A 26,139-nucleotide genomic window follows, 5' to 3' on the forward strand; every position below is an offset into this window, starting at 1 on the left:
AAGATATCAACAGTAAAACAGGACCGAGTTAGAACCCACGTGTTGTGGGGCAGAAGTTCGTTTGACAGGCTGACACTGAGGCAAGAGAGTGCTGAGCTTAATATAGAAAGAAAGGCAATCTCTCAACGAGCCGCAGCTGGCACCACACGGGGCCAATTTGGCACCATGGCAACCATGACATATATATATATATATATATATATATATATATATATACTGGACTGTCTCAGAAAATTAGAATATTGTGATAAAGTTCTTTATTTTCTGTAATGCAATTAAAAAAACAAAAATGTCATACATTCTGGATTCATTACACATCAACTGAACTATTTCAAGCCTTTTATTATTTGAATATTGCTGATTTTGGCTTACAGCTGAAAAAAACTCAAAAATCCTATCTCAAAATATTAGAATACTTCCTCAGACCAAGTAAAAAAAATAATTTTATAACAGCAAAACTAAATCAAACATTTGAAAATGTCCATTGATGCACTCAGTACTTGGTTGGGAATCCTTTTGCACGGATTACTGCATCAATCCGGCGTGGCATGGAGGCAATCAGCCTGTGGCATTGCTGAGGTGTTATTGATGCCCAGGATGCTTCGATAGCGGCCTTCAGCTCATTTGCATTTGTAGGTCTGGTGTCTTTCATCTTCTTCTTAACTATACCCCACAAATTCTCGATGGGGTTCAGGTCAGGGGAATTAGCAGGCCAATCAAGGACAGTGATGCCATGGTCAGTGCACCAGTTACTGGTGGTTTTGGCACTGTGGGCAGGTGCCAGATCATGCTGGAAAATGAAATCCTCATCTCCATAGAGCTTTTCAGCAGATGGAAGCATGTAGTGCTCTAAAATCTCTTGGTACAAAGTTGCATTTACTCTGGACTTGATGAAACACAGTGGACCAACACCAGCAGCTGACATGGCTCCCCAAACCATTGCTGACTGTGGGAACTTCACACTGGATTTCAAGCAACTTGGATTTTGCTCTTCTCCAGCCGTTCTCCAGACTCTGGCGCCTTGACTTCCAAATGAAATGCAAAACTTGCTTTCGTCTGAAAAGAGGACTTTGGACCACTCTGCAACTGTCCAGTGCTTCTTCTCCATAGCCCAAGTCAGACGCTTCTTCCGTTGTCTTGAGTTCAGAAGTGGCTTGACCATGGGAATACGGCTATTGTAGCCCATTTCCCGGACACGTCTGTGAACTGTGGCTTTTGATACCTGGACTCCAGCTTCAGCCCACTGTCTTTGAAGCTCCCTCAAATTCTGGAAGCGGCTCTTCTTCACAATTTTGTTAAGGCTGCGGTCATCTCTCTTGGTTGTGCAGCGTTTCCGGCCACATTTTTCCCTTCCAACAGACTTTTTGTGGATATGCTTTGAAACTGCACTCTGTGAACAGCCTGCTCTTTGAGAAATTTCTTTTTGTGTCTTACCCTCCTGATGGAGGGTATCAATGATGGTCCTCTGGACAGCAGTCAGATCAGCAGTGATTTAGTTTACTGAACCAAGCTGAGTGTTTTTAAGGCTCAGGAAACCCTCGCAAGGTGTTTCGAGTTAATTAGATGATTCAGGTGATTAGTTGAATAGCCTACTTGTATACTTTTTCATGATATTCTAATATTTTGAGATAGGATTTTTGAGTTTTTTAAAGCTGTAAGCCAAATTCAGCAATATTAAAATAATAAAAGGCTTGAAATAGTTCAGTTGATGTGTAATGAATCCAGAATGTATGACATTTTTGTTTTTTTAATTGCATTACAGAAAATAAAGAACTTTATCACAATATTCAAATTTTCTGAGACAGTCCAGTATATATATATATATATATATATATATATATATATATATATATATATATATATATATATATATATATATATATATATATATATATATATATATACACACATGGGCAGCACGGCGGCGCAGTGGTTAACGCGTGGGCGGCACCGTTCTGAGGTAATGTGATCGAACCTCATGTGTGGAGTTTGCATGTTCTCCCCGTGCTTGCGTGGGTTTCCTCCGAGCACTCTGGTTTCCACCCACATTCCAAAAAAGATGCATGTCAGATTAATTGGCCGGTTCAATTTATATATAAATATCGCTCGCTCATTCTGGACTTGAACCCTGAACCCCCACATTTTTAATTGACGGAGTAAAAGTATATTTATCTTATTTCTTTCCGTAGAAATACGTTTAGATTGTAACACTCATTCACACCTATGGACAATTTGGACCGGCCAATTCACCTGACATGCATGTTTTTGTAATGTGGGAGGAACCCACACAGGCACGGGGAGAACATGAAAACTCCACACAGGGGGGCTGGGGTAGCTGGACTTGAACCCTGAACCCCCACACCATGGGCCTGCGTGCTAACCACCCAATCTGTGGTGGTTTATGTATTCTGTTATATGATTCCAATCATTCGCTCACTGGGTCAAAGTGTGTTGTTAACATGTAAAGAACTTAACTTTCATCCTGATGTTTTGAGTTTTTCTTTGCACTCGTGTAGATATTAGATCACGGGATGGTGTCATAAAAGTCTGATCTCTACAGCCTTTTTGGGACATCTTGTGATTAACGATTTTATATATTAACAATGACTGACCAAAAGAAATTTTTAATTGACGGAGTAAAAGTGTATTTCTCTTATTTCTTTCCGTAGAAATACGTTTAGATTGTAACACTCAGGTTGTCCCAAAAAGTGCGATTTCCCGTTTAGACCGGTTAAATCGCTTTTATCTTGAAAAATCTGCACCGGGTAAAGCGGAAGACACGTTATGAAGTTTATTTTGAAAAAGCAGATGCGGAAAAAGCGTACTCTTGATTGCTTGTGTGTTTTCGTGGTCCTGTCAGATATATCAACACAAAGAGCTTCAGGTGAATATTAAAAATTCATTTTTTTTCCCCGCTATTTCTGATCCGTTTGGTTTGAGAAACTGTTTGAATATGATTGTGAACTGAAGGTCCGGTTGTTTTGTGGCTTTATTTCTTGCGCATTTTGTTATGATTTCAATGTGACGATCATATCATTACTATTATTTTTGTCTTTGTCAGGCTAATATAAAAAGAATTTGACTAGGTTACGGCATTCCAATTTGAAACTATCATTTTGCCTAAAATATCTGGACTAAAGGTTGTTGCATTTTGAGGATGCTAACTGTGCTATAGTGTCTACAAGCTAAGGCTGCTAAACAGTTAGCCCTATTAGCATTTGCTTTGGAAGTGGACATTCGATGCATTCAATATTCTTGACCTGACCAGTTTTGTCCAAGGTTTCGTCAAAGCTTATTCATTGTTTCCCATTTTCGCCTTTTGAAAATATATTGCAAAAAATGTGACGTATCAGGATGCAGTGTTGGAACAGGATATTGATCCGAATTCATCTTACTCGCATCCCCACTGAGGTGAAGCATACAAAATGAGGGATGGTTGCACCGCATACAATCAAGCTAAAATGAATGCAAACAAGTAGAGGTGATCTTAAATTATTAGTCCATCACTCTCGCTTATTTGAATGTACAACTAACGTAAATGGGCATCTCCCGTTCCATTAATATATCGTGGTCGTGGTTAATTTATCATTATTTATGATGACGACTGACACCTTAAATATTTAACAACATGACATGTGACGAGAAATGTATCTCTGAGCTATATGTATTTATGACAAAAGCCATGTCTGATTTGCGAGCCATAGGTCCCCTAACCCTGGTATAACGAAACACATCATTCCTATTTTTTTGTTTTACTCCATCCCATTATCTTTTCTTCTACTTGGTTATCACTCAAACATTCCAAATAAAATGTCCAACGATTGAAAATGGAAACCAAAATTCTGGGACATTGTAAAAAGGCCACAATCTAATTTGTGAAAAGTGATGCTAGAGTTGAATAATGTGGACAGGAGATGTTGCCTTGCATAATAAGCTGAGAAATGTGGTTGGGATCCAGACCAACTGCACTGGGAATCTGCTACACAGTACAACTCCTATGTTCAAGGCCTTAACAGTAGCAATATGTCACTATCTGTGTTTGTGCGTTGGGGGTGTGAGTGACCAACTGCATAGATGCGCTCCTATGTGGTTGGTCGGCATCAGTGACACGGCCTTTGCCTGCTGGTTAGTAACAGCGTTTATTTAAAGCAGCGCACTGCTGAGTGACATTTTCCCGCACTTTGGGGTTGAGCACAGTCTGTGTTCATGGGGGGTTGGGAAACGACTGCAGATGTATGTTGGCAAAGTTGACGTTTAATAAGAGTAAATCTTCTCTCTGCCACCTCCCCTGCACAATCAAAACATACGAATGACAACCAGTACAAGCCCAGTATTCAAATATTGACTTCCCAAACATAATGAGAATACATTGAAGAGTGTACACACAGGCTAAGCAATTCTAAAAATAAATCTAAATTAATTTTTTCCCTACATATTGTGATTTAAAATAAAATGATTTATTTTCCATGGTTGTGTTCCTTAGAGTGGAAGCCAACACCTACTAATGCAATGTTGTAGTCTAAAACTGGTATTTTGTATTTCTATAATTGTTATAAGTAAATTATTTTTTCTTATCCCACCTCTTGAAGCTGTCATTTTAATCATTAATCAATCATGACTTTGCTTCATAACGCTTGTGCTTGTCAACTTATTCTCAGCAACATCAATGTCATCTTCACTCAACGGCTAGTCTGAAAATGGATGCCCCATATGTATGGAGGGAAAAAAATGCTTCCTAGCCTATAGTCTGCCCACATGGGATGAATCCAAATGCCATGAGGATGACTCTACTGTGGTTTTAACAAACACAATTTATTTTTAATTTTTTTCCTGTCTTTTATGCTAGCCGCGTGCTAGCCTACACTAATTACCCCAAAAGTAAAAGCGGTCTTCGTGTAAATCAATTAGATGTTACTTCACAAAGCATTTTTGACTATTAGTCAGGTGTCAAGACTAGATTTCATTGTTGTAGCAATTTACGTCTGCTGAAAAGCTTTATGAAGATGGATCTTTTAATTTTCCAGCACGTTCTGGCACCTGCCCACAGTGCCAAACCACAAGGAACGGCTGAGCATGGCATTACTGTCTATGAATGGCTTGCCAATTCTCCTGACCTGTACCCCATTGATAATTTGTAGGGTATTCTGAAGAAGAAGCTGAAATGCACCAGACCCAACAATGCAAATGAGCTAAGATCTGCTATTGAGCCTGGTATCTAACACTTCAGCAATGCCACTGGCTGATTGCCTCTAAAGGATTACTGATTCAAGTACTAAATGCATCCATGGACATTTTCCTTTTTTTTTTTTTTTTTTTTTCTGCTGTTAATTTTTTTTTACTTCATCTGAGGAATTATTAAAATATTTGGGGATAGGGTTTTGAAGTTATAGTAAGCTGTATACCATAATCTGCAATGGTGAAATTAATAAAAGGCTTGCAATGTTTCAGTCCATTTGTAATTACGCCACAACATATTACATTTTTGTTCTTACAGGGAAAAAAATCTTCATTACAGTATTCAAAGTTTATGAGACAGTTGTGTATGTTCATGTTGTTATTCATTTCACAACATGCAAAATAAATGAAATACTGCACTGATTTATGTCCCTCTAAATCTTAAAGGAAATGCTTTTCTCTTGCAGGACCCCATGTGCCATTAGTGTGTGTTTGAGCGCGCTGTTGAGTTAAGTACAAGTGGGCTCCACCATCCTTTCGTGTGCAATGTCTTCGGAGCTTCTTGTGGATCTGAGCGAGGACCCGACAGCACAGCTGGGCCATCTGAAGCTGGCCACTATGGAGGACCAGCCATGGCCAGCCGATGAATCGGGTCTCAGCAAATCGGGTGAGTACGGCCTACTCATATATGAGCCATTTATTGAACCTAAAATGTCAGGCAACCTTTATAGAATTAGAGGAGCTAGTGGGAAGAGATTAGTTACAGTTTCACTTACCGTATTTATTCGTGTAAAATGCGTTGTTTTTTTTAACCTAAAATGGAACTGAAAGTCTGGGTGCCCATTATACATGAAGTTTTACGGTTGTTTATTTCCGTATTTCTGCAATGCTTTCAGTCAAAAATTTCTATGACCACAATCAAAAAAGATTAGATGCAACAGGAATCAAAGCCAGGTTACGGCAGTGAAAGTGCAGAATCTTAACCACTAGACCAACAGTGATGTAGATGACAAACAAACAGGCATTTGATTTTTATCTCACTACAATAGTATCTTTATTCACTGTACCAGAGATGGATTTTAGAAAATAAATGCAAAAACCAGAACGAAGGAAACAACTCTTTAATGAATCGGACTTTATAGGACATTAAATAAATACATTGAATACATGACATTGCACAATTTACAAAGTTTATGTAGTCAATAAAATCTATTCAATTTTTAATCTTTGCTGTACATTTTTACCTACGTTTTTCACTTACATATTTATTTTGAGCTGAAAAAAAGTGAAACAAATTTTATATCACTTTTTAATCAAAAATTGGTGGTAGTTGTTATACTCCAATATTCACTGTATTTAAATTGTACATTTTTATTCACAGTTGCTTTCAAATGAAAATGCACTCTCCTTTCCTCTGCTATCGGTTTCAGTGGAACAGTGTGTCCAAACCGGTGAGTTAGCTCAGCGGTAAAAGACACAGGGATCAATATTTCCTGGTTTTAGGGGCGGCAGTGGCTCAGGAGGGTAGAGCACTCGTCTTGGGATCAAGAGATCGCAGTTCGAATCCCGGCTCCTCCGTGTTACATGTCGAAGTGTCCTTGGGTAAGACACTGAACCCCTAATACCCCCAATAAGCAGGTTAGCGCCTTAAATGGCTGCACGGCCGCTATTGGGAAATGTGAAGCACACTGTAAAGCGCTTTGGGAAGTCTTGACTTGAAAAGCGCTATATAAATGCAGATCATTTTATTTCATTTTCATTAGTTTTCACATCTGGAACTGATGCACAGCTAGGATTTCGATTCAAGAGGGACTGTTTATTTATTTATTTTTCTTCAGGAAAAAAATTAAAGACATCTTTTTTTTTAACTCCCAATTCATTAATATGAGAAGGAATACAATTCTGAGAAATTTGACTTCTAGTGGGGTTACACCTGGATACTATTGCACAATATTTAAGGGCATTGTGTATTATTTACCACCTCCCAGTGGTAAAGAAAAGGTCATTTAATTTAATTTAAAAATAATTTTACAAAACTATAGAGGGGTTGGATAATAAGCAAAATTCCATGAACCATAAAATACACATGCATTTTTTAAAATTGTTGTAGGTCGAGAACTTTATACTTTCCATAACATGAGGCTGTTCAAGAGGGAAACTACATGATTTTCCACCATCTTGCTGCTATGGGTTCCCCCAGAAATCAAAGATGTTGTCAAAGGCTGGGCAAAAAAATAGGAGAAAAATGGTGCGATTTGGTCACTTTGAGTCTCCAGTTTGTAGTCTTCCTTGTGCTTTGTAGCATTCCGTTTTGGTTGCACTACACAATTACGCAACATGTAGTGGTAAAATATCACAGGTTGTCCCTTTAGGACTGCTAACGGTAAAAACCTTAATGGGATCTTCTGATTTGAAATTGTGTATGTAATATTTTATATAAGCTGCATGAAAATATATTCCGTAATTCACACATTTCTTCCAAAACATTTTGGAACCCCCTTTATATTTTTTTTCCTGAATCAAAAATGCAAAAACTCAGCAAATTACAAGTCATCAGGACTAAAAGTTTTGGCTTGTAAACTACCCAAGCCACTCTCCAAACTTTTATCCTTTCATGCATCAATTTTACAGAACTCCACTCACATATATTTATATCGCTCCATCACAAAAAAAACACTGTGAAATTAGCAGAACCCATCTCCCACATTCTCCTAACCAATCTATTTAGCGTTAAAACATTTGGGAGATTTAGTGTTACCCTTACTTGATCCCTCCCAAATGATTTTACTCTACATCAAAAATACATTTGCACAAAAAGCAATGTTATAATACGGTTCCCGTGGATAATTGAAAAGTCTTAAAAGGCATTTAATTCATTATTCTAGTGACCGCAGACCACCAGTGGTACAGGTGTCCTATGAAAAAGCATTAGAGTTATTTCATTATCACTCTATTTTTACTTACAATGCCTAATTTTCCCAGTGTATTCTAATAGAAAAAAAGTCTCTTAACCTTCTCATCAACCAATGTTTGAGAATGTAGAAAACAGAAAAGCCGCAAAATACTATACAAGTTCTTTTAGGTATGTATATTAAACTGCAATGTTATTGACACAAAGGTAAGAGTAAATCAGTCTCTCCAATTCTATCAGAATGCAGAACAAGTCACCCTGCAAACCAGTGCTTCTGGCGCCGTGAGGAAAATAGTCTGAAGATGAAAAAAGCTCTAATGTATGTAACAAAAAGCTATAGGGTGAATAAATATATGGGTGATGATGGTGAAAACTAAATCAACGGGGATACAATCACAAAGCTATACATCTTAAAAAGAACACAAAACAGACATACCAGCACATCTCAGAGTTAGGGCAGACAAGTGGGAGCTTGATGCTGGAGGCATCTGGCTCAAGCTCCTATACTTTGTCTTTTTAATGCATGGTTTAGGACACTCAAGAACGGTGGTCCTGCTGCCTGGGGTCAGACCACATAAGGTAGCAGGTCCAAAGATCCTGATCGCCGCACAACACACACCACATAGCAGTCAGTTTCCTCATGAGCACCCAAGAAAACTATGTCATCATAATAGATATTCTAATTATACAATATGCTGAAAATGTACGGAAATAGCATTAATGATAATGACGATGGTAAAATAAGTGATGGAAGTAGTGATGGTGATGATGATAATAATGATAACAAAGAGACTGTGTATCTACGGAGCCAATGTAAATATGTATACTCATAAGCTACCTTTTTACATATAAATACACAGGGGATCTAGATGTGGGATGTATTTGTTAATGAAGTCTGGGGGTAGGATTTAATAAGCATGTGCTTCTTCCTACTCCCTTTCAAACATGTACATAACATTGTTTTTGTGTTTTATTTTATTTTTTTTATTTGTTGTTTGTTTTTTGCTGTTGTTTTGTTATGTTCGAAATAAAAGTTTCATTTATTATTTTTGTATGTCATCTGTACCATTAGTGGTTTTAGTGGAAAAGTGTCGGCGCCCTTGCCGATACAACTCCGGTTTCATTCACGTTGCATATAATATTTTGCGATTATGGTCAGTGACACTTATCAACTGATCAGTCGTTGTATTAATTTTTACCGTAAGTGTTTAAAGAGCACAACCTTAATTCACGAATACACTCTGAAGCTCTTACTGTTGTCCTAATTTCATGTGCCTTATAGTCCGGCACGCCTTACTTATGAAAAATTATGACATTTTTATCAAGGTCAAACACATACTGTATATTCTGATGTAGTAATTAACATTTTGTGATGCTTTTCAAACCCATGTGTTGAGGAAATCTATAAAATGGACCAAAAGGTGGTAAGGTAGGGTGGATGGCTGATCCCTGCTTGCTTTTTCTATCTTTTCTTCTACTAATTGTTGCCACATAACTGGATCAACAAGAATCCTGACAAACAATTGAGAGAAGGAGAGAACTGGAAGTGGGTACAGCATTGGTGTCACCTAACAAGATGTTTTTTTTATTGCTGGAAAATAACAAACCTCCATAGCTACTTGGGATACTTGTCTTTAACTCATTCACTGCTACCTCTTTTAAATTGACAATTTGAGATTCATATCTATTGCCGTCAGTGGCACTCAATTTGTTTTCAGCATCTAGCCCAACTATCTTGTCCTTATTTTCAAATGTTCCTGACAGTTTGCCAATTGTGTGTTTGTTTCTCTATCAGACACTGACATCTCTCAACACTTTGATGCCAGTTCCCCCCACTTGCCCTGGGACCATCCTTTCTATGACATTGCACGACACCAGATCATTGAAGTCGCCGGTGAGTGAACAATCGGGTTGCCCATGATGCTTTGAAATTGTCCATTTGGCGTGCCTCACTGTTAATTGTTTGTTTTTGTATTTTGCCGTTGTTGTCTATGTAGGTGATGACAACTTTGGCAGAAAAGTGATCGTGTTTAACGCCTGCAGGATGCCACCACAGCACCAATTGGACCATCACAGGCTGTTGATGTGAGTCAGGCATTAAAATCAGTTGACAAATATTTACTGTCATCGGTGAATTGAAAGTAGGTGTTTGTAAATTAAAGCGTTAAGTAAATATATGTAGCTAGAGAAATCCGAACAGCTATTATTCCTTTAGAGGTGAATGCAAGAGTATTTGGCAGAGGTGTAGAGATGATGGATAACAGTGGAACAGTGTGGCAGGTAAGTCAGTTGTTGTTTGCAGATAACACAGCGCTTGTGGCTGATTCTGAGGAAACATTGAGAAGGTTAGTAATGGAGTTTAGAAAAGTGTGTGATAGGCGTAAGTTATGTGTGAATGTTGGGAAGAGTAAGGTGATGATGTGTTCACGTGTTGGAGTGGGTATGTTGTAGAAATACGGTTGCATGGACAGGTGCTGGCAGAAGTTGAAAGCTTTAGGTACTTGGGTTGTGATGTGGCTGCAGTTGGTGGAATGGAGTGCGAGGTATTGCACAGAGTGAATCAAGGAAGAAAGGTTTTGGGTGCTCTCAAGAGAGTGATGAGAAACAAGAGTATGAATATGGATGTTAAGAGGGGACTGTATAAAAGTGTGATTGTGCCGACTGTGTTGTATGGTGCAGAGACTTGAAGCCTAAACACAGATTTGTAAAGGAATTTAAATGTTTTTGTGATGAAGTGTTTGAGGAGTATGTTAGGAGTGACAAGATTGGATAGATAGAGAAATGAAATTGTGAGAGACAAAACTGGAGTAGTAGTGGAACTGAGCAAGCGTGTGGATAAGAGAGTATTAGGTGGGTTTGGACACATGGAGAGGATGGATGAGGAGCTGTTGAAGAGGATCTACAGAGAATAAGTAAATGGAAGGAGACTAAGAGGAAGGCCACGATTGACGTGGATGGATAGTGTTATGAGTGCACTGCAGGAAAGCGGTCTAAATCTAGTTGAAGCTAGAGCTCTTGTGGGTGATAGGAATGAGTGGAGAGGTGTTGTAAAAGGATAGTGGGATGTTTGGACGTGTTCTAAGGGATGGGCAGGGCAACTGCATGATGCGGCAGGGGTTAAACAGTGAAAGCTGTCGGGCCCTGCAGTTGAACAGAAGAGTGTGTTTTGTCATCCTGGACCCGAGTGACATGGCCGTTTTTTTGTGTAACGTTTCATCTGGAGGGACGAAAGCATGACCAACTTGGGTGCCGAGGTGCTTAACTTGTTTGGCTGTTTTGACATTTGGGCTGGCCATGGTCCAAAACATGTTTTGTGTTTTTTGCTACTTTTTCCCTTTTTTTAATTTTATTCGTATGTGTTTGTCTTGCTGTCGGTCACTTTGTATATGACTATTCTGTCGACTTTTGTTTTTCTTTATCAATGAATCAGATAACGAAAGTGTTTTACAATTTAAGGAACAGCTTTGCCCATAACGTGTCAGAAAATATGCATGGATGTTGATTCGTTTTTCCAAAGTAAAAGCAAATTTCTATTATTTTAAGCAACCATTCTACGTTTTTGTTTGAACCTTAACTTTCACACTTAAGATTGGTCAGTATGTTTAATGGTAAATAACACTCATGTCAACTAACCAACATTGTAGAATCTAAAAATATGTATTGTAAATTTACCATAACCTGCTGACCGTAGTCCTGTGTCAGCCAAATGATTGAGTTTGATTCAACACTATTCTAAACAGTTGTCTTGAATCATAAAAATGTAAATTACTGTTCACAATAGTGTTGAGAAGATGACTATATGTGAATTTTGGGATTTCAATAAGGCTTTTGAAAGAAAAATCTGGACGCCCCTGATTTCATCTTGAACATCCATGAATTTAAAATCCAAATGTTCAGTTGTATTTTTGATTTGTGCTCTAAATCTTCTTCCTTCCGCAACACTCTCCTTTGTCTTTAAAATTGAATAAGAGAAGAAGAACATCTGGTTGTCATGGAAACTACAACAAATATTTACATGCCAAAAGCAACATTATTTGCCGGAATTTTGCTTTCGGCTACATCGTGACAATTTACGTTTAGGTAAAACGTTTTAAATCTAAATAGAATGTTGAAGAAGGCATAACGTTTGGCACTCTTATTCATTCCTGAACAGCGCCAATAATCAGCAACTTTAACCATTCAATTCTTTTGAAGGCTGTTTTACTAGAAAAAAAAGAAAAAACCTGCAACTGAGTGATCTCAACCATAGCTACCGGTTATAAAGTTGTGGCCACAAATGAGACCTCTGTGATTGAGCCATTGAATCACAAAGTAGCAACAATGAATTTTGCTTTTGTCTCTTAGGTACCTGAAAGGAACATTGGACCAGTACGTTGAAAGCGACTACACCCTGATCTACTTTCATCATGGACTGACCAGCGAAAACAAGCCGTCACTCGGCTGGCTACGAGATGCTTACAGGGAGTTCGACAGGAAGTGGGTTTGCATTCGTGCACAAGCCATGGCCATCAATTTTTCGCAGTCCCGTTTTCATTAATTTCTGTTGTTTTTCCCCATGCCAGGTACAAAAAGAATATCAAAGCCTTATATATTGTCCACCCCACTATGTTCATCAAGACCCTTCTGATCCTCTTCAAACCCATTATCAGGTTTGTCGTTGCACTGCCTCAAATTTTAAATGAGTGTGAATTAATTCTCTTCTTTTTGTCATAGTTTTAAGTTTGGGAGAAAAATCAATTATGTCAGTTATCTGAGCGAGCTGGAGGATGTGGTCAAGTGTGAGCAGCTCATCATTCCAGCCCGTGTCAAAGAGTAAGACATTTCTAAAAGTGGGGTTCATTTTATTCTTTTTATTTGTTTTTTTATTTCATTTACTTCTCATGGGTGTGTGTGTATAGGTACGACAACAAGTTGAGAGCCTCCCTGAAGCCAACTTCCCAGCCACCGATGTCTCCTCCACGCAGTCCGCCTCTCCCCAACCAGGTCTTTGGGGTCTCCCTAGAATTGCAAGTGCCCTCTTTGATCGCATGACAAACACAACTTAATAGTGTCCAAGGTGTTGAGGTTGTCAGGAATTTGTGTTTGTTCAACAATTAGGCTAAGACAGAGGACTCAAGACGGAGATGCCATTCCTGTTGTCATGAGAGACACCGTCAATTTCCTTACAGAGCAAGGTGACTTACACATGAATAGAATCGTCTTTTGTCATTGATAACATTGCAGTGAACTATTTTATTTCGACATGGCACTCCAGGATAAATGAGATAAACATGTAATAAAGACTTTAAAGAGAAAAATGATATAAAATAATGTCAAGATAAAAAGGCAAAACATTTTATAAGGTAGTGCTTGGAGACTGATTTAAGTGCGAGTTTCTTTTTGTAAAGAGAGTGCAATTAAAAATAGTGCATCGTGACAATAGTGTGATAAGTATTACAATAGCATTTAGCTGTAATGAAATTCCCAAATTAGTAGATAAATAACATGATACTCATTTTTTTATACTAAACTAATATTTACAAACAACTGTCAAGATAGATATTCATCACAGTCTTGCACGCCTGTTTGTTGTGGTGATGGCCCTGTGAATGAAACTGGAGAAGACCTAAAACTTTGAAAGTGTTTTCTTTAGTTTTCAATCCGATCTTTGTCAGGTCTGGAGATGGAAGGCATCTTTCGACGTTCTGCCAATGTGACTTTGGTCAAAGAGGTTCAACACCGTTATAACTCAGGTTGGGTGGGGGTCACCCTCTTGCTCCAATATGTTGGCTCTGACCAATTGAGATTGATTTTATGTTTTACACGCTTTTGTTTCAGGTGAAACTGTAAACTTCCGGGAGATGGAAGATGTCCACTTGGCGGCTGTGATCCTGAAGACGTTTCTGAGGGAATTACCAGAACCGCTGCTGACCTATCAGCTCTATAATGACATCGTCAATTTTGGCTGTGGGTTTATTGGAAACGTCAGCCGCAAAGTTTGCACTGGTCTCACTCACTGCTGTGTTTGTTGACATTTAGCGGTGCCCGATGACAGCCAGGTGACCATCATGAAGACCCTGCTGGAGTCACTGCCAGAGGAGAACTATGCCGCTCTTAGATATCTCATCCAGTTTCTGGCACAGGTACAACTGTAATGCTAACCTTCAATCTTTGGAAATAAGACTGCTTGTTGCCAGGAGCGGGTAACAAGAATCTGCAAGAGATTGAGACGATGTATCCCCTCCGTTAAAAATCAAACCAAAAAAGCTCTGCAATAATTTTAACGTCCCGGAAGATAACAGTAAAATATTATTTTTGTCTTAAAAAGCTAAAACTGCTCAACTCTAAATGCTTAAATCAATACACTGGAATAAAAACCAAAAAATATTTAAAACAACCAATAGCTAATAATAAATACAAACATAAAGATAGTAGGAATAAATAGCAAAAAGGGCTAAAGAAAATAAATGTTGAATGTATCATTGTGTAAATAAATATGATCATATGTCCTTCTGTCAAGAAAAACACAGCACCTGCATGTCTATTTTATGTTGCAGATTCGAAGACAAACCAAATAGTCTAAAGTCAGACAGAGTTCGAACTGCTCCCTCATTTAAAAACACTTTGTGGGAATTTTATGCTGACCATTTCTGCAACAGCAGCTGAGTGGTCAGAGGGTCTTCGGCACAGTTCAGAGGTCATGGGTTAAAGTCCAACTACCAGCCTTCCTGTGTGGAGTTTGCATGTTCTCCCCGTGCTTGCGTGGGTTCCCTTCGGGCACTCCGGATTCCTCCCACATTCCCAAAACATTAATTTCAGGTTAATTGGCCGGTTCAAATTGTCCCTAGGTATGAATGAGTGAGTGAGTTGTCTCTGTGTTCCCTGCAACTGGCTGGCTACCAGTTCAGGGTGTCCCATGCCCACTGCCCGAAGATGGCTGGGATGGGCTCCGGCACCCCCATGAGCCTTGTGAGGTTGAGCAAATGGATTTCTGCAACTTAAACTCAGTAAATGTAAGTTACAGAGTATATTCTAAGTATTTATATATTATTATTGGTGATTTTATTTGGGGCAGCACGGTGGCGCAGTAGCTAGCGCGTGTCCGGCACAGTTCTGAGGTCATGAGATCGAACCTCCTGTGTGGAGTTTGCATGTTTTTCCCCGTGCTTGTGTGGGTTTCCTCCGGTCACTCCGGTTTCCTCCCACATTCCCCCAAAAAAAAACATGCATGTCATGCAATTGGCCTATCCAAATTGTCCCTAGGTGTGAATGAACGAGTAAGTTGTCTGTCTCTGTGTGCCCTGCGACTGGCTTGCAACCAGTTCAGGGTGTCCCCTGCCCACGGATAGCTGGGATGGATCCAGAGCCCCCGCGACCCTACTGAGGATAAGCGGTACAGAAAATGGATGGATGGATATTTTATTTGTTCATTTATTTACGCAGGCATTATTTTTTCCTCTACTTTTCCTCCCACTATTCCCTTTAGAATTAGTTATAAAAGAGTCATAGTAGAGTGGCCGCTTTCGTAATTCATTTGTTCATGGATCGAGCTCAAATCTGAACGAATTATTTCCTTAAGAAATTACTGGAAACCCATTAATCCATTCCCAGCTTCCCAAAATAGCTATGAAGCACATGTTCCTGATCACTAAAAACACATTCCAACAGTTATTGAACATACAACTACAGTAATTAGATACTGTAAATCTGATGATATTAAAGAAATTGAATGTAAGTTTATTATGAGCATTTACAATGGAGGAAGGTGGCGTTTGCTAAAAGAAGTGTATGTGTGGTGGTGGAGGATTGAGGAAGCACGAGAGAGCACAATAATAACTACACAAGAGCTCTGGTCTGTATGCTCACTGGGCAGGGCTGATGCTGGCAGTGAGCAATCTCGAGCACTCTGCAAGATTTAGAATAGCTTGTATGTTTCGGAGGGCCCTGTACTCGCTTAATGCCATAATGCTCGGCTGTGTGCTATGACAGGTAACGGCAAACAGCGACGTGAATAAGATGACAAACAGCAACCTGGCGGTTGTGTTCGGGCCCAATCTTCTGTGGGGCCGCGACGCCGCCATGTCACTCAGCGCCATCGGACCCATCAACAACTTCACCCGATGCCTCTTGGACCAGCACCACCTGGTGTTTGCCTAAACGCACTCCAAAGTCGTCCGATTCGTCACTGGAACCTGGTGAGCCATCGAATAGCACTTGACCAACTCAGCCTTGTTCTAAAATGCACAATAAAAAAAATAAAATCCCGGATGGATGACCTCGTGTGTCCTGTCCCCTGGGATTTAGATAGTGCTCAAATGTGTACTGAGAAAATGAATCGCGTAAAAATTTACTTTGAAAAAGAAGACATTCCAGCGATAACTGCATGCATACAATTCTTGTTGAGTGGAATTGAAATCTGACAACTAGTCGACTATTCAATGTGTTGTTGTCGGTCTGCTGATTCTCTCATCTAAAAAATGACAAAATCCCCATGGAGAATTAATTTGTGTGAAATTAACCCTCAGGTTCATTTTAATTATGGTACCAAATGTTGTGGACAATCTTGCTGTATTAAAAAAAAGATGAAGAAAAGCTGTATTGCTCTCTTCAGCCCCAAATGGTTGTGCCTGTGCGCCCCTCGTCTCTGAACTGTGTGACTTAAATGATTTTTTTATGCTTGACGTTTGGTTTCTGTTTGTACTCGTTCTGGCCTTTTTTGAGTTGAGTGTGCCATTCATAAATAGATCACAAATGGCAAAAAAAACTAAGTTTGTCTTGGTTCACAGTCTATGAGGGGGAGTTTCTTGAGTCAAACTTTAGAGTAGTAAAGGTGCTTCCACAAACACTACAATAATCCTTCAAATCAAATCTCTTAAATTTGGTTCAACTTTACATGAACCAGGTCATCTTAAACTCCCGTTGAATTTTATGTGTTTGACGGCTTAATGTTTAGTGTTGCGATGCTGTGTCATTGTGTATCCTGTACACTATACAAATATATATTGTGTTCGTCTTGATGAATTTAAAGATGGCAAAAAAAATACCTGGGTTCGACGTTACATCAACGTTAAAACAACAACAGGGTTCGGATAAGTGGGAGAAGAGAACCTCAAACAAGTGCCATTTAAGTTTGACTTTGCTGACCAATCGCATCTGGTGATCTTTGTACTGTAATTGAGTTGACCTGGTGACAGTTATGTTTCTCTTTGGGAGAAGTGATTTGGTTTCCAGGTGAATACGTATATTCAAGATTATTTTCTCAAATTTTATTTTTCATCCTTTTGATATGTAGTTTTGGATGTGTTTGATGATGAAATGGTGTTCTGTTGTGGCAGAATAATAAATAAAAATCGAAAGATATAGTTGTGAGTTCTTTATTTTTTAATGTTTTCCTTGCTTTTGATGTAAAAAGTGTATGATAATCATGAATTTGTGAATAGTGTGATGGTCTCACACATACTGAAAGCGCATAGGATAATTTTGGAGCAGCGATGAAAAACTAGCTCACATTTTAAGCTGCAACGTTTTGTTTATCTATCCTGGATATTGTGAAAACTGGAGATATATGCAGGGTTCTTACGTGTGCTTAAAATGCTAGAAAATGCCTCGATTTTAACGATTTTTTTCAAGGATTGAAAAGTGTTTGTATTTCCGGTGAAGTTTTTGTAAATGATTGACATTTTTTCCATGCTTCTCAACAAGTCTACTTAAAATTGATGCAGACACTGCTCTCTAGTGACTTTGCTTTGCAAATGCATCACTTCCACTGATTAACGGCAACTGATTTGGTTTGTATGGCATTGTCCCATGCAGCATCATTGCCCCCTATGGGACAGATTTCTTATTTTAATCGTGCTGGAGAAATTTAAAATATGGCTTTGAAAGCCCCTCAAAAGTGCTTGAATTGGGTCATTAAAGAGGTGTACAAACCCTGTACAGACGCTCCCCTAAAAATATCCAGACATTGCTTTTGTATTGTGTCCACCTTTTTGGAGTACAGGACAGTACTGAAGTACTTATTTTCGCCGCTACCGGCGTGTGGCGCTGTGAGAGAGGTCACCCAGCATCCACCCAGAGGTAAAAAACAAAATCTGCATCCTCTTTCTAGTTTGTGTGTAAACATGCTATACTGTCTATGTCTATACTACCTCCAGCGCGCTAAGAACTTTGACATCTTTATCGTTTAATATCTCGTGCATCCATTCAATATGGTTGGTGCAAGGTGTAAAGAAGAGGCGAGCCGTTTCTTTTGAAATGAAAGTGGAATAACAAAGCTTGATGCGATTGATAAAATGGTCGGAACGCTTTTTTCCCGCCACTTTTTTAGCACAGAGGAGGACCCCCTTGAAGCGCATCTTCCAAAAGTAAGTTAAACTCAACTTTATTTAACTTTATTGAGCATATTATTTTATTAAGTGTTTATTTTTTTAGTACAAAATACAGGTTACTTATACAAGCCTTAAACATACAAAATATTGCACTGAAGCAACATAAGAACGATCTTGTTCATAAGTTGAATTTGTTCCTAAGTCAGGCAGTATCATGGATATATATATATATATATATATATAATATGTATATATATAAGGATATATTACAATTGTAAATCAATTAGTAGAAAACTGTAGTATGCATAGACATTATAGAAATATGAATAAAACATAATTGACTTTTATTTATAGTACACAAAATAGAAACAAATGGTGTACTGTTTTTTGTAAACTTGTAAATTTAGTTTTTTTGCACAAACTATTTTGGAAATAACAATTTTGTTGACCTATCTGCTAATTTTACGAGCACTGATAATTAACATGAATCAGAATTAGTGTTTTCTAGAGATAAACGTCCTTTAAATTTAACGACTTTTCTCAACGCTTTAGCTCATTGTATAATTTCTCTATTGAAGATTGAAATGATCGGAAATCCAACCTCTGAAATACAAAAATATGTAACCTTTTTATGAAAAAAAAAAGAACAAACAACAAACTACAGTATACGGTCTGTGGACTGCATTTAACAACACTATTTGGCCTACAGTACATCATATGGTTCCCACATTACTTCTCAAAAGCCTCACATTCTTTGCTTCACACACAAACATGAGTGACAGCAATTTTAAGTTTTTGTTCAACATAAATTACCTTCCGTTAAGTGAGTGAGTCATATGCTGTCCATAAATACATTTATGGACATTTATAACGTTCATCAGAGGTATCCGTATCGACCGGTAGGTCATTTGGAGAAGTGTTTAAAGTGGATAAAGGCGTGCTGTTTCCCTGATATTCAACTCAATGTGAAGATGATTGATGAGATTATTTGTTCTGCAGTGTTTAATTTTCTTGAAATTTTCGGTGCTGTTGGATTGGTTATAACAGCCTCACAGCATGATGTGTAGCTCCTCCCTGCCATGTAGCCTTGGTATATTACCATGAAATAGAAACCTAGATACGCCTTAAAAATGTCATGAATGGGTTCGTTCTGTCCTAGGTTATGAACCTATACAGTTATCTGCAAAGAAAACTTAGCTGCTTTTATAGAATTAGACGGTCAACAAATAAGAGTGAGGTGACATATCTAAAGCGTGTTAAGGTCTATTAGAAGGGGAAACAATCAAGTGTACTTTTACCCTGCTCTCCATTTGCAGTAAGTGTTCATCAGAGCTGACAAATCTGAATCTATTTATATTTTAAGTTGGCAAGGGGCTGACGACTTCCTCATAAATTGCCAACATAAAAGGGTTATTAGCGTCTTTGAACACCTGAATGCCATGAATATAACTTTGTATATAATATTTGAGACCCTTTATTACTGTCTTTTGAGATAAGTTTGCGTAATAAGGAATAAATTGTGGCTATGCTATCAGTAACGATTCGCCTACTGTTGTTTCAGCCGCCCTATTTGCTCAGCATGTTATACGTGGAAACCATAACTATGGTCGTCGTGGCCTTGTGCTCTTTGTCAGATTTATTAATTAAACAGAACCACGGTATATGTTTTTTCTTATTGTCAGTGTCAAGGTTTTACCCTGTTCAATCCCACCTTGACCATTAAGTGAAACTCAAGAAAACACCAAAGTATCTGTCAACCTCAGCCAATCGCTGCCCTTTTTAATAATTGCAATTCCCCTGATGAGCAATAATAAACCAGACAAACACAAAACTGCACCTTTTTACTCACAGCAAGACAGATAATGTAGAATACTGCAACAATGCCAGCAATATATGGTGAAATTGTTGTCTGCTACCAGAGATCGAGACGATCTGAAATAGAGCCGAAATGGGCAAGACGAGATCGATCCGACATAAAACGAGTTTGAAAAAAAAGAAATCCCATACATCAATTGTTTTACAGCGTACACATTTTGAAATGATTAAAAAACATTTACAATACAAGGGAAACATACAAGTGGAGAGGTATAATGGAGGCTACACACATATTTGGGAAGTTACTCCCATATTTGGACTTCCTAGCAGTCCGCCATGGCAACTAAGCCTTCTTTCACAGAATGAATTCCATCTATCAAACTGTGATTATTACAGGACTTGCTTGTCAGGTTGGAGTTTGTCATGGAAGTACGCATTTTAACTAGTTGGTCACTCACATTCCTAGTAGTCGCTAACTAACTTTGGCTAATGTTTACATGCTAACAGTACAGAGCCATAATTACTACAGTTGAGCTGTTTTATTTTTTGAAACGCGTACTTTGTGTTTTACATTCAGTTGATGCATTGGTTGGTGCTAGCGATGAGAGTTTAATCTACTTATATTATTTTTACTTTGGCAAATACCATGATGTGAATTATTTGTTGTATGAGACACCTCATCCCCCTGAAACATTTATTGCAGCCTGGTCATCCTGAAGGGGGGATTACTTTATGAACGGTTTCTGAAGGTTTCCTCATTTTCCTCATGCTGAGGTATTTGATATTTTCCTTGCCCTCGTGCAGGGTTCAGATTAGGGGATGGTGTAATGGTAGACTGTAGTCTGTACAGCCCTTTGGGACTTTTTGTGATTGAGGGATATTCAAATAAACTTGGCTTGACTACTGTCATTCATCTGACCAACCAGAAAGGGGTCTTCACTAAATAAAAAACAAAAAGTCATTTTTCAAAGCGTGACCCTTACGTCCAAATCGGCTCCGTTTTTTTCCGTCCCAGTTGGAGGAGCATATCTTTGCTGATGCCTTGAGAACGGAAAGAGGGCGCTTCTCGCTTGACTTCACGAAGCAGCTCCAAAGGATCCAAGAAGGCGGGTGGCGTGATTGGGTAAGGCGGCGGTAGGACTTCCTCTGGAGGCTTCTCCTTTGCAGAAATGGGCGGCAAGTGCGTGGCCCCGGGTTCAGCCTTGACCGCCTTCTTACGCGGTTGCTTGACCTCGACTGGCGGGGCGGGTTGCTCTTTGACCTTCTTGGCGTTTTTCTTTTCCGTGTGGAGCCGAGGCAGAAGGACGCAGGCGCCATCGCCGGCTTGCACCACGTCCTCCCAGATCTCATCTTCGAAGGTTTTGACTTTTTTCTCGGCGGCTTGTGCCTTCTTGCCACCCGGTTTGGGCCGAGCGGCTATTTTATAGCGTATCATGACGCGCTTGGGCCGGACTTCTTTTTTGTTCATGGTTTTCTGCTCCGACCTCAGCTCCGATCTCCTCAACCGTTTATCCTCCCTTTCTTTTTGAAGCCGCTGTTCTTCTTCCTGCATTCTCTTCCGGTAGAAGTTGTTTTGCATTTTTTTCAGGAGCTCTTTGGGGATGTTGTCTATTTTCCCCATGAGCACAAAGACTTGTTCCTCCACATGCTTCATCTTCTTTAACGGGTTGAGGTAATGACTGGAGGTGGAACAAGACCGGTATACTTTTGTCACCTGGGTGGTCAACGAGTCCAACTCCTTCTCCAGCTCCGCATTGCGGTTCTCTTTATAGAGCTTAACCATCTGGGAAATTTTCATGGATGTGTTTGTCTCCTCGGCGATTTTAGCCTTCACACTGCTAATCTCTGTCCGCAGGCTTTCCAAGTCCTCTTCATTCTTCTTCCTGGTGTTTTCAAATTTTTGCTGCTGCCCAAGGAGCGCGTAGTTGTTTTTGACTGCGTATGGAAGCAGGAACTGGTTTTGCTCCCTCAGGTTCTCCATTCGTTCAAGGACCTGCTCATGGTCGGGCAGGATAGGCACATTCTCCTGTTGGTCCGATGGGGCCAGTTTAAAAATGCTTCGTTTGTAGCGCTCATACTTGCTGAGCGTTTCCTCAATCAGCGGGATTTCCTTTTTGATCTCGCTGATTTGCTCGTTCAGCTTGTCAATTTCTAAATTTTTGATTAGTTTATACCTGTTCATTTTTTGATAACGGACTCCTTCTTCGGACAGTTTCTTATCTGCCATCTCGCGGAAGTTTTCGTTGATGAGTTGCTGTCGCTCCAGAACCAACTCCAGACCTTTCACTTTTTTTTCTTGGGCAAATATGGCATCCATCAAACGCATGTTGTCCGCACGCTTGGCCGCCATGGCTTCGGCACGTTGGGCCTTCTTTTGCTCAAGGTAGCGATCAAAATTTTCAGATTCTGGAATCTTTGAGTCCACATTTTTCGGGGGGTTGGTATTATGAATATGATACTTTGTTTTTCTCTCCATTTTACCCATTTGTTGCAAATTATAACAGGTGTTGAAACTTAACAGAATATGTCTTACATTTCACGTTTTGTATTTGGCCATTTTGTGCACCAAGCAATCTAATTTGTTTTCAGAGTCTCTTTGAAAGAAAGCAGATGTGTTACATCATTGCTCCAACCGTCCAATCCCATCATTAACAAGCGACTATATGAAGAGATGACGTCGTGCAAATATGTGATGATGAAGGCCTTCATGATGACATCGCACAAATCATGCATCTGATTGAATTTCGCAGCAGGGCTTTAAGGCTAGGACCTTAGCTTGGCCTTTTGGCTGAGTGTAAGAGTCCCGGCTCCAAAGCTTTGAAGCGTATTATGAACTGACCGATAATGAATAATGGATAATGAATAAAGAAGATAGAACAATGACCCTTAAAAATCCCATCCCTTCTCTGCTGCAAATATTTTTGGATTTTGGGGAATATTTTGTTGGGGAGTCGGTCGAAAAGGTCACAGAACGACTTTGTCAAGGACTACCTCACTCTCGCCACCATCAAAGACGCCATCTGGACCTCCAGAAACCTGCTGGTAAGGAGGTGCAGGCAGATCCCCCCCGTGGCTGTGCTCCGAATGGCTGCAGATACCATACGATCTGCGATCGGCATGCCTAGGACGCAGTCATAAAGAAGAATCGTCTGCACCTCCAGAAACCTGCTGGTAAGGAGGTGCAGGCAGATCCCCCCGTGGCCGTGCTCCGAATGGCTGCAGATACCATACAATCTGCGAGCGGCAAGCCTAGGACGCAGTCATAAAGAAGAATCGTCTGCACCTCCAGAAACCTGCTGGTAAGGAGGTGCAGGCAGATCCCCCCCCGTGGCTGTGCTCCGAATGGCTGCAGATACCATACAATCTGCGAGCGGCAAGCCTAGGACGCAGTCATAAAGAAGAATCGTCTGCACCTCCAGAAACCTGCTGGTAAGGAGGTGCAGGCAGATCCCCCCGTGGCCGTGCTCCGAATGGCTGCAGATACCATACAATCTGCGAGCGGCAAGCCTAGGACGCAGTCATAAAGAAGAATCGTCTGCACCTCCAGAAACCTGCTGGTATGGAGGTGCAGGCAGATCCCCCCCGTGGCTGTGCTCCAAATGGCTGCAGATACCATACAATCTGCGAGCGGCAAGCCTAGGACGCAGTCATAAAGAAGAATCGTCTGCACCCACCCGGAGGGGGGAACCGGAGCTCCACTGTGGGGGTCCCGGCAGCAACGGCCTGGTTGTGGAAGGTAGAAGTAAGAAGGGAGAGGATCCATCTGAGCATCCCGGGCAGAGGACTGGAGGATGCTGCTTGGGAGGGTGGGATGGAAGACAGAGCTATGCCCTTGCACAATAGTATTGCCCTTTACACATTGGTTAACTGCTGTTAAAAGTGTCGATAAAAATTGTTCAAAGCTCATATTGTTGGGATATGATATAATGAAATTGTGTGTTTAATTGCTGTTAAAAATGTCGTTAAAACGTCATATAGTCAGATATAACGAAATTGTGAATATGCTTAATTGCTGTTAAAATTGTCGAGAAAAATTGTTCAAACCTCACATTGTTTATTTGCTGTTAATAGTGTCAATAAAATCGTTCAACCCAAAATACATACAGACATACGCACACACACATTTTTAAATTCTTAGCAATTTCCTTACGTTACTAAGGTTTGTTTGATTTCGGGTGCGAATGAGTAGGAATGAGTGGAGAGGTGTTGTGAAAGGATAGTGGGATGTTTGGACGCGTTCTAAGGGATGGGCAGGGCACCACCGGTATGATGCGGCAGGGGTAAACCACTGAAAGCTGTTAAGCCCTGCTGTTGAACAAAAGAGGGTGTTGTGTCACCCTGACCCGAGTGACATGACCGCTTTCTTGTGTCCCGTTTCATCCGGAGGGACGTAAGCATGACCAACTTGGGTGCAGAGGTGCTTAACTTGTTTGGCTGTTTGGGCATTTGGGTCGGCCGTGGTCCAAAAAATGTTGTGTGTTTTTTTTGCTCCTTTTTATTTTCTTTGTTTTTGTATGTGTTTGTCTTGCTGTTGGTCACCCCTCTCGAGGGATATGACCAGGGTAGATAAATACTAAGGTAATTTACTCAACACATGTGCAGTCTCTTCTCAAGGTTTCTTCATTTCCCTCATGTTGAGGTTTTTGAGTTTTTCCTTGCCTTCATGTAGGCTTTAGATCAGGGGACAGTGTAATAATAGTCTGTGGTTTGCAATAATCTGTGTTCTGTGCAGCCCTTTGAGACTCTTTGTGATTAAGGGCTATACAAATAAACATGACTTGACTTAACACTTTTTTCATGAAAGTCTTTTTTTCAAAGCGAAACCTACCATCTCTCATTGGAAAATTGAATGCTTTTGAACGTTCTGCCCCTTATATAAGTTTGATTTTATTGATAGCTTGTTAAATTTGATGTCATCGTAATATTTGGTACTTTAATTTTTCGTACTTTTTCTGTTACAATAAACAAGTATTTACTTAGTTGCTGTGTATTTTTAACAATATAGGAAAGTAAAGTCATATGTTTTTATAACAAATGTTTTGCGTTTGCTTTCGTGTGTTTGTTTAATTGCGGGGGCATATAAGTAGGTTTTCAAAATGTCTGCAAAAAAGATGAGCAATTCCTCTGAGGGTTTTATTTAGAGAATATTTCGGGCATGAGGTACAAGCAATGTCTGTAGTAATTAAAAAATGCAAAGGCTTGCCATAATTCTTATACAGAAAGGGCAGTCTATGAACTGATTACAAAGTTATACATTAATCATTAAAGGAAACCCACAGTTAAATATAGCACTGTTCTGCTGAAGATTATCATCCATGAGGAAATCTTGCTCAAGCCAATCAATTTTGCCAGATCAACAGAGCCGACCCAAGGCATGAGCGAATTAAGCGGCTGCTTAGGGCCCCGCGACCACTCGGGGACCACAAAGATCGGTTAACTTTTTTGGAGCCAACTTTGGGGACATTGTCACATTTGTGTGTCTACAACAACAAAACAGTTCTACAGAAAAACTACAAAAGCACTACATAACTAAATATCAAATATGGTGCTTGAAAAAAGGGACCTCTTATATTATTTTGCTTTCATTTGGAATAGAAAACAATAGTATAGAAATACTAAAAAAATACAACAGAAATATTACCCCAGAAATACTACAAAAACACAACTACAGTAATATTACATAATACTGAAGAAATATGACAAAAACAATACTATGTGAATATTTCAAAAACATATAGAAATATCACTAAAATACTGCTTTGGAAATACATAAAAAAATAATTCTGCAGAAATACTTTAAATATACCACCTGATACTATAATACAAAACACTACCAGAAAGATATTACGACAGAAATACTACTACAGAAGCATTACAACAGAAATACTGCAAAAATACAAGAGGGATCCTACAAAAATTCTACTATGGAAA

General features: G+C 39.5%; 2 protein-coding genes across 2 annotated transcripts; one reads left to right on the forward strand and one right to left on the reverse strand.

The window, feature by feature from the left end:
* The first annotated feature begins 2,784 nt into the window (after window positions 1-2,784).
* arhgap1 (Rho GTPase activating protein 1) lies at window positions 2,785-17,427 on the forward strand. The gene is made up of 13 exons (XM_088331501.1): window positions 2,785-2,884; window positions 5,643-5,842; window positions 9,882-9,980; window positions 10,084-10,171; window positions 12,431-12,562; window positions 12,649-12,735; window positions 12,800-12,898; window positions 12,985-13,092; window positions 13,184-13,260; window positions 13,741-13,818; window positions 13,904-14,032; window positions 14,105-14,208; window positions 16,055-17,427. Exons 2-13 carry the CDS (start codon window positions 5,722-5,724, stop codon window positions 16,220-16,222), a joined length of 1,290 nt encoding a protein of 429 aa, XP_088187627.1. The 5' UTR covers window positions 2,785-2,884; window positions 5,643-5,721; the 3' UTR covers window positions 16,223-17,427.
* A 2,713-nt stretch (window positions 17,428-20,140) lies between these two features.
* Window positions 20,141-22,844, reverse strand: LOC148369479 (uncharacterized). The gene has a single exon (XM_088331502.1). The coding sequence runs from the start codon at window positions 22,691-22,693 to the stop codon at window positions 21,188-21,190; it is 1,506 nt and encodes a 501-aa protein (XP_088187628.1). The 5' UTR covers window positions 22,694-22,844; the 3' UTR covers window positions 20,141-21,187.
* Window positions 22,845-26,139: the final 3,295 nt, after the last annotated feature.

The sequence above is a fragment of the Urocampus carinirostris genome, chromosome 3 (genome assembly GCF_059441175.1).
Source record: "Urocampus carinirostris isolate Australia breed hairy pipefish chromosome 3, RoL_Ucar_1.0, whole genome shotgun sequence".
Lineage (NCBI taxonomy): Eukaryota > Metazoa > Chordata > Actinopteri > Syngnathiformes > Syngnathidae > Urocampus > Urocampus carinirostris.

Excerpts from the sequence above, each read along its gene's own strand:
- arhgap1 (XM_088331501.1), top strand. The coding sequence starts at position 5,722 with ATGTCTTCGGAGCTTCTTGTGGATCTGAGCGAGGACCCGACAGCACAG. Across the intron at positions 12,563-12,648 it reads TACAGGGAGTTCGACAGGAA|GTACAAAAAGAATATCAAAG; the intron begins GTGGGTTTGCAT and ends TCCCCATGCCAG. Across the intron at positions 13,093-13,183 it reads TTTGGGGTCTCCCTAGAATT|GCTAAGACAGAGGACTCAAG; the intron begins GCAAGTGCCCTC and ends TTCAACAATTAG.
- LOC148369479 (XM_088331502.1), bottom strand. The coding sequence starts at position 22,693 with ATGGGTAAAATGGAGAGAAAAACAAAGTATCATATTCATAATACCAAC.